Below are 9,279 nucleotides of genomic sequence, written 5' to 3' on the forward strand. Positions count from 1 at the left end.
CGTTGTTATTGGCAATCATTCACGCCTTAATTACGCCGCCCTTAGATATCACGGGATACAGAAAAATTACGGCCGAAAATATCTTGTATCCATGCGATGCGAAAAGCTTCGGTTATTTGACTTGTCAGCCTTTACTCTATCAACTTACCTTTAAGAAAGGTAAATCACACCTTACTTTCATTTAGACGGCGTATGTAAACTACAGTGCGCGATGACAATTTCGGGCGTTTTGGGTGTGCTTTTGAATCGGGTTAAATGACTGTCAGCAACATATCATCATAGCGTTTCCTGCGACAACCGTCACTTGCCTACGAATTACTTGTACAAATGGTTTTACCACTCGTACGAGAATATTGGCTACATTTGCTGGTATTACTAAACACAATGATTCATAAGCTATGCCGCAACAACGAATACTGAAACAAGCGTTACGTCAGATTTTTACAAGGAACTTTCGTGAACGCTACATTCTGTCTTGTCCCTCCCAATTCCTTTTATCAAAGTAAATTACGTCACTTAATCTTTCTCAACAGTTCGGGAGTGAATAAATTAGAATTAACCATTTTTATCGCAAAATGCAAACCCCGATAAAAAGAATGAAAGAGAGACTTATGGTTATAATCTTTCTAAGATGATTTGTAAAAGAAAAGAACAATATTTCCTTATCTTGTTTCTTTGGTTATTTGCTTGCGGTCTCCCGACCAAAATTTTTGTTAATAAACACTTAGATGTGTACAGTAAATTATCGGTATGTGAACCTCATAGATACGTATATTTGGAAAACATATTTTTTTTTGGCAACGAACGTAACCCAAAAAGGGAAAAACGCTAATCCAATTGCTAGTTAACACGTTTTATAAGATTTTTTCTTTTAAATATGCCTGTGTATGAATTAAATCTTGCCGAACTTTGTTTTAGAACTCTAATTCATACGTAGGAAAATTTACAATTTCGTTTATTTTAGCGTTCGCACGAATTGGTAAATCTTATCACACGAACAAACAAGTTGAAAGATCATTGCACTGAAGTTGAGTACTCAAGCATATGGAAGGCAGCCCGAAAAAAAAATTACGCTTAAATTAAACAAACTTTGCATGCGATCTCAAAAAAACTGAACGATTTTCCCGCGATTGGTCAACATACAATTCGAATGCATAAAATGCGTTTTCCGGTATCATTAACTATCAGCTTGTTTCCAGCACCGGAACAATCGAAATGAGCGATCAAAAGCCATTTACCATATTGTGACTTAATAGAACTAGAATGTGTAACAGTGTCGCTGGCGCCAGAGAGGGAAAACGTTACCACAGGAACTCGATACAAGTCCAAATTATGGCTGGTACACTATATAAAAAGACATTTGTGGTTTTCCCTATATTTTACTTGTCGGCTCGTGTCCTCTCCTATTCTTGTGTCAGTTTGTTTTTTGCAGTTTTTTTTTCTTTTTTGATTTGTCGTGTCAATTTCCTGTACGTTATATTTTCATTTAATGTAGATAAAACCCTGATAAATATTAGGAAGTGGGTGTGCCCTTTCTTCAATCAAGGCCGTGCAAACAACATCTAGAGTTTGCTGTATTGCAAACTTGTAATTTCTATGATAGCAGTAGATCGAAATCAAGTATAGTATATGATACTAACAGATCATCAATCCATTTCTGTTAACGACACTTGACGATTAATGGAAAGAAATAGTGGTTGTAAGTAAACTTAATTGAAGCAAACGAGCGCCTTTTTCAAACAGAACACCGACAGACACAAATGCAGGTGCCGCATATACTGAGATGACCATTAAGTTTCCAATATTTTCGGTTTTTAACAACATGGCAAAGTTACATGTTCAGTAAAACAATATAAGGCGTGTGAATCTTTCAAATTTAGACACTTTCAATAGAGTACCGATTTGTGAATCATATCTTCGATATCACTTAAAGTCCCTCTTGTTTATGGTCTAATATTATTAAAATAAAGATATCGCTTGAATAATTTATCAGTATCCGTCATACAAGAAGTACTTTCCGTCCAGACCCGGAAAATTTGTTTCATACTGACGTGGAAAAATTTATATAGTTTTAAAAAGTCACCCATTCTGAAAGCCTTTAAGAAAAAGTCCCATCTTAACACTGAGTCAAGGATTGCGGTCAGTCTTCCAATTCGTTGGCAAATGCCTCAAGGCTATGTACTCTAACAAAGCCATTAGCTAGGGAGCTGCCCTAAATAGATCAAGCCAACCCGAAATTGTCGTGACAAGAACCTGTCTGCATGAATGGGTCTACCTTGGATTCACCCTGTAGTCCTAACAGTTTCTAGAACCCCAACAAGTTGAAGGTAAAGACAATAAGACTCTAACGATAAAGTAGAATCGTGAAGCTTAGAACACTGATATCCAGTTATCGCGGGAGGAAGCAAGATACTTCACCTGATTTTAATAATAGCACAGCAAGCACAAAGACGTAGTTGAGTACGGCCACAATGATCAACATTACAAGTTTCAAGTGAATAACTTGCCCTTCCTTTCTAAGTTGAATCAATAAGTAAAATGACATTGCATAGAAAAGCTGTCTTCACCCTTACCATGTATGTTTCGAATTTGAAGTTTATCACCAGATGTATTGAAGAACCTATCTGAGTCGTGTCTTGACAAGACTGGCAAGAATCTATAATGTGAAGAGGCGGACGAAATCGGCTAATTTCGCCTTAGGGGGATTGGACTTCACAAACTGGGTCATCTGAATTGGGCAAATTCCAACTAAACCGAAAAAGTGCGAGTTCATTCGAAATGACTTTTAGTATGTCTTAAATGGACTTTTTGAGAGACCATCAATAAATTCCAAAGCTACATGGTTTGAAGAAAAGCCGGTTTAACCGCTTTCCACACAATTTACACCCAAAAAACCTTTTTACCACCGCCCTTTGGCTAGTTTTCAGGCACCACGGAAACTTTGTCAGAAGACAAAAATGTGTTTGATAAATTAAGAGGGTGTGACATAAAGATTAAGGGCCGTTTTTCCAAAAGCAAAAACAAAACCATATATATGGTGAAGTAGGATTGAAGACAACACAATTGATGACTATTTACGTACGAAGGTAATAAAGCTCGGTTAATCTAAACATTCATCTGTCTTTTTGTTTTTGTAATTACACGCAGCGTCTCTAGAAATTCTTACTTTGAGTCACGGTTTTTCTATCTTCGATGAAATTCGATTGAGGCTAAAGAAATGTGTCAGAAACAAATGTGGTACTGTCAATTAAACATTTTCTCATCTTCAATTTGTTTGCAATTACGTAATCATTTGTGATCATGGTGACGAGAAAACTGCACGATATGACATTAAGCGTTCCGTCGCTATTGTTTAAAGGAGCTTTCATGTTTATTGAGGCTTTTGCCGTTTCAGCTTATACGTTTTGTTTTTGACAAGACTTTCGCTCTGTTGTATTGGCTCTCACAAATATAAAGGAGCAAAATTTGTAGAAGAGATTAATCTTGTACAATTATCTTACTTCTTTCTCGGGGTCCGTGTCTGGGTTAGAGACTTCAAAGGCTAGTAACTTAAACTGAAGACCTCTTTAGGACGAGCCGAAAATGCCTTGAACTAAACAATATCTTATAAACGTATGTAGCAAACACCCAGTAGTTGTTCCACCATGTCTGATGTTAGGCCGTCTAGAATCTGCCAAGGTCGTATGGAAAACAACCTTTCTTAAGCATGTATGCACAGTATTTGAATAACATTTGGCTGGCGGGGCTGTAACTTAAATATTCAAGGTTGGCAAAGCTCCGAAATTTTCGCGAGATGAGGGCAGGCTCATGATTTGTCTTGCTCTCGAAGTTGGAGGGTCATCCATTTAATGTCTTTCGATTCTCCATTTCAAAACTTGTCCACATGGTTAGTCAGCCATCACACTTTCAAGGTGAACTATTGCACGAAAACGTGGATTGGCAGATATGACGAAAGACAATGAGTCAATTGACTGCAATGAACTCGTGATAATAGAGAAGCTAAACCAGCCAACAAAAAGAGTCCTAGGAAAAAAGAATAGAAAAAATATCCGGAAACCATAAGAAAAGAACCAAAAGAATAAAAAGTATCCGGAAACACCCCTCGTAGTAGTTTACAAAGAGGTATGCAAGTCAGTTGGAGATGCGGCCGACGATAATTAGGATTCAGCTGTGTTAAATAAACTAACCAACTGCTGACAGAGTTTTCTGCAAAAAATGGCAGATAAAAATCAATCATAAAGTTGATCTGTAGTATAATTAACTGAAAGAATAAAACTGAGCATTGAATAAGTCCAAGTCGGATATGATAGTTATCACTCAACATCTCATCTGACCAAACGGCCTTAATTTAAAACGAGAAAAAAAAAGTATGTGTAAGGGCAATCAACAAGCTTGGTGGAATGTCAATGCCATACTGACTGGTATGAGAAGCAGGAAAAGATCATCGGAAGAGAACTTCCTTTGCTACCACTGAGGTACTGATGTAGTATAGTACCGGTTGTTAAACTAGATACAACGATGATTTAATTATTCTACAAATCTCAACGATAGACACTGAAAGGGACCTGGCAAACGAAGTTCTGTCTCGGTCAGCCGGGAAGACAAATTGCGATATCACATTTACATCATACCGCAGGCAAGCTTTTTTACCTACGAAGGACGCAGAATGACATTTTAATTTGCAGAGAGGCAGAAAATCTTTTGCCCTTAGCTATTCTGGGTTTGGGCACTGACTCTCTCTAGGAGCAAATCTGTTCTACGAGATGTTTATCAGCGCACAAATGAAACCAGAAGTCTCTCTCAGTTAACTCTGGTCGACGACTCCAATTGTAATACAAAATATCAGTCAAAGTTAGCAACATCTACATGAAGCCTCTGATGCTAGATCTCTTACAAAAGTATCATCAATGGAGAGCTGTGATCCTAACGGAAGTCAGAACTTATTTTCTGCTTTCATCGTTCAGACTGAAATTTCACCTTGCGGAGGAATTAGCCTTAAGTACCGGCATAACTTAGGGATGGGCGACAATCGGGAATTTAAAACAAAATACTTCAGAACCTTGCCAAGATACATCATAATTGTTGCAAGCGGAAAGGTCTTAGCAAGAATTTCCGAAATGTGAAAATTCACTCATGCGAAGGAACTTTTGCAAGGGTTTATTGTCAAAGCTGACGATATCTCTGGAAATGTTGTGAGATTGGCTTTTGTCTGTAGCACGCTTGCAAGCGGACTCTAAATTATCCTTCATTAAAATCTTAAACAACAAACAGTGATCAATAGTTGCACAAAATTAACCACTCAGGATTCCTTCTCAATTAAAAAAATGATGCAATGAAATTTTATGCTGAATTAGATTTTATGGTTAGCAATTAGACCATCACCGCTGCTTTCAATGCTTTTTACTCACTTAATTGGTTGATTCTGTTACAATCACTGGTGAAGTTGTATCTTTGAAGTCATGCAACGCCTACTCTGCTTGACTTGCGTTTTCGAACTTACGATGGTAAGTTATGGAACCGCTGGGGACACAATGCCTTTTTGAGAAATCGCGGTGATGTTCGTGAGCGATCTCAACCGACAAGGATACGGAGTTGACATATCCTTCTCTCCTCTTTGTCTACCGCCCCCGCCAGTTGAGAGAAATGGAGTCTCATCTCTTAGGGCGTGAAGTTTTTGTAACTTTAAACTTTTTGATAGAATATTTTCATACAGAAAAATTACAGTTGCTTCAAATCCCCCGAAGTTGGAAGTTTGGTCTGAAAATGCAAAATCTTCGACCCAATACTTTAATGCCAATGCTGTGTTCCTTGAAGCATGGCTGTTGTTGTCTGGATTTTCTGATGTTATCTCAGATGAGCAGAAAATTCAATATTTTAATGATGCAATTATTATTTTTATTAAAATTGGTAAGTGTTTCAGAATTCGAGGTCAAGGCATAAATCAGTATTGCTTTGAAACTTCAACGCACATCCAACAGTATGAGATGAAGAGCGACCTGCGGAGGCGATTTTTTCAGCGGTTGCTACTGTGCATCGCAGGTGAAGGAGCCGTCTTGATATAAACCAAGATGGATCAACGTAAAAATCATACTCACTGGGAAATTCTGTCCTTTTTTAAAATTCGAATAATCTCGCTCATTGCGGTGTCTCTTATATATACGTAATATCGAGCTGACAAAACGAACTTTTGCCAATGTCTCCGCAATTCGAGATGTTGTCTCCATCGTTAAATGGTAGATCAACTTAACTGAGAAATTATAAGCTACAGAGAATGTTCGAACTCACCATAGCAGAAATAGTTGCTGCAGCTTCAGAGCTTTCGGCATCCGCAGAGGACGTTACCTCTTCAGCAGCCATCGCAAGCAGTACAGTGCAATCTGTCGGCACGCTCAAAGAACGTTGTTGGCCATTACTCTAAAACCAACATGCTATTTTAAGCCCGAGGCAAATTGTTTCCTCAACGCTTTGTTCTTTTGTTGTAATCTCCGACGTTCCTAAAATAAATCTTCCTATTTTAAGAAAAAGAAACCCTTCTTGCTTTCGCGGATGGAAATGTCGAAGGCAAGATTCTGTTTGTGTCCGATTTTACCTAAATGATAGTGGCACGCCGTTTGTTCACTGCCGCTCGTGCGGGCATGTGTTAAAGGCAGGAATACCGGACACCGGAACACTGGAACATCCCGGGACACGGAACATAACAGAACACCCAAAACATTGAAGACCAACAAAAAATTTAAATATTAAAATTTTAAAAGCGCTTTGGTTTTCTGCTGACCAGAACGTCGTTACAGATCGCCATCTTGGTAGTGCTTCCCAACATGGAGAACAGTGAGTGAATTACAATAAAGTCATCACTAATTTCGATCATTTCTGTCTTGCATAATCTATAAATAAAGGTGACCTTTTGATAAGCTTATTAAACAACTTTATCTAACCTTAAGAAAGAGATATTCAATTAAATTGAAAACTTATTTTTAAAAAAATGCTAACTTTCGGGATAAGTGATATGCAACTATTTTAGCACGGGTATTTGCGCTTTCCACGCTTTAAGCTTCACGATCTGCCATACGAAACTTACACTCTTTGAGAAAGCTCCTCGTCGGAGTCGCTGCCTGACAGACAAAAAAAAGTCACCAATTTAGGATTGAGTTCATCACAGCCGGATTGCATTTGTTAATGACTGGATTGCAATTCACTCAGCGTTCTCCAAGTTGGGAGGCCCGCTACCAAGATCTGTAACGACGTTCTGGTCAGCAGAAAACCAAATCGCTTTTTAAATTGTATTTTTAATAATAAAATATTTTTTGTTGGTCTTTATTATTTTGGGTGTTCTGTGATGTTCCGTTATTCCAGGGTGTTCCCATATTCCTGATTTTAGCATACGCCGCTCGTGTGGTGTTGAATGAGTTTACAACACCTGACGAAGGCAATAGGCATGCGGCTAACCCTGAAAACAATCTGATCTTTCCTCGACTTCGAGTTTGCTGAATGAGTCATTCTAAAGAACAGAAGGGGATCTAACAACAGAAATCTAAAAATTTTGCTGTTGATGGATCTAAACAGTCAAGCCAAAATAATCAGAATATGTTATTGGGATATTGCCAACTTTGCTCAATTCCAGAAGATACGTATTTGCTTATTTGTTACAGAGTTTCTTTAACTTCGATACAGGAAATGTGTGTTCTTGTCAACTATGTTAGGCAGCTCTAGGCCCTCAACACATGAGCTGGTCTTAAATAAGTCTTGTATTTAGCTCGACGATCTAGGTTATGAAGCTGCACAATCGGCTTTCCACAAAACCTTGTTTTGTTTCGAATTGCCGTAGGAGTTCGCAACCGGTTTGTTTGTTTGGATAATAGTTGCTAGGAATTTTCCCAGAAAAAATTCTAAATCAAGATAGCGTGACTGGACTGGAAGGTTCTGTCTCGCCCGCGTTCTGTGCGTGGTATCAGATAATTAACAACTTTGATTCAGCACGCAAGAGGTAATATTGGAATGGACTTGAATTTTATTGCAATGAACCACGATGTCATGCCCGGAACACGAATCGTGTGTCATTTTGAAATTATGTTTTTTTGAAACATGTTTTTTTTTTGTGAAACATGCGTGTGCAGGAAAAAAGGAAAATTCAAAGAAAAAGACACTGTTTTAATTTCTTGTCAATTTGGTTTTGTTTTTCGGAAGTGTTGAATGCTAGAAAGTATTCAATTTAAGTGCTAAAGTCTCGTAGCCTCGGGGGTTGTCTCCCGTGAAATTCAAAATGGATACAGTTAAGGTTCAATACACCCTACACGCTCGCTAGTTTCCGGCGAGCGTTGTGATAATCGATATCTAATGAGTTTCCTATACGAACGACGGTATGAAACAGGGAAACTGATCGGGCCATTTGTGCCACGTATATATTAAAAGCAATTAAAGCTCTCCTCTGTCTACTAATAAGACTAATGAGTTCTCGCATTAAGCGAAGACAACATCCCTCACTGATTATCAAGGAAATCTGGCTTGCCTTGCAACCGGGTTTCGCATTTACAGACAAAAATGAAACCGTCTTTCAAATTTAACCAATATGTGACCACAAACAGTTAATATTAATACTCGATTTGATACTGTTTATTGTTCAAATACTTTACAAAGAAGGGAAATACTCGATTCTTGAATAGCGAGGAACATGAATTTGAAAGCTAGAAATGTATTCTAACAGATTGCAGTGTGGCCTTCCACGCTGAGGGGCACAAAGGTTGAGGCACGATTGAGATTAATCAGGTACTTATTAAAGTTGCGAAATTTTGCTTATTATTCCGCTCAAGGGGACCAGAGCATGTCTATGTACCAAGGTGAAGGCCAAACCATCTTGCGTTTGCTTGGCTTATACGAATCATCATAGAGCATTGGTCTTTCCAAGATGGTTTATATTATGGGAATGCCTTGGGTAAAATAATAGTTTTTCAGGAATAATTCTATCATTATTAGATTACATCGAATCATTCCTTTTTAAACGTTAAAAGGACTGCATGCAGAACAATAAGACAAAGGCCCAAACATCTCCAAAGTAGAAGTGTTGCGAGGCCAAACAGGAATCACAGAACATCAGTGTCTTGTTAATAAACACATCACCGGAAACTCCTTCAAATACACTTTTTGATTGTTTGGTTTTTTTTAGCCAAAGTATTAAAACCGCTTGGAACAGTTGTCCGTCCGATATATCAGCTCTCATATTTCTGGCCATCGAAGACAGATTACCGGATGGAAGGCGTGCGGTTGAAAGACATCTAAAACGAA

At 38.2% G+C, this 9,279-nt stretch overlaps 1 protein-coding gene across 16 annotated transcripts in view; it reads right to left on the minus strand.

The window, feature by feature from the left end:
• LOC138027298 (doublesex and mab-3 related transcription factor 3, truncated-like) overlaps positions 1 to 9,279 on the minus strand; it is a 116,354-nt gene that overhangs the window by 13,427 nt on the left and 93,648 nt on the right. Inside the window, exon 3 of one of the 16 annotated variants that reach the window (XM_068874856.1) lies at positions 6,286 to 6,414. The exons of 11 other annotated variants lie outside the window; for them this stretch is intronic. In XM_068874856.1, coding sequence (XP_068730957.1) covers positions 6,286 to 6,414 — 129 coding nt within the window. Of the gene's footprint in view, positions 1 to 148; positions 306 to 2,573; positions 3,172 to 5,408; positions 5,754 to 6,285; positions 6,415 to 9,279 lie in introns of those variants that run through there. 4 more of the 16 variants (XM_068874864.1, XM_068874875.1, XM_068874872.1 and 1 more) reach the window with 4 other exon arrangements.

The sequence above is a fragment of the Montipora capricornis genome, chromosome 12 (genome assembly GCF_036669925.1).
Source record: "Montipora capricornis isolate CH-2021 chromosome 12, ASM3666992v2, whole genome shotgun sequence".
In the NCBI taxonomy this organism is placed as follows: Eukaryota; Metazoa; Cnidaria; class Anthozoa; order Scleractinia; family Acroporidae; genus Montipora; species Montipora capricornis.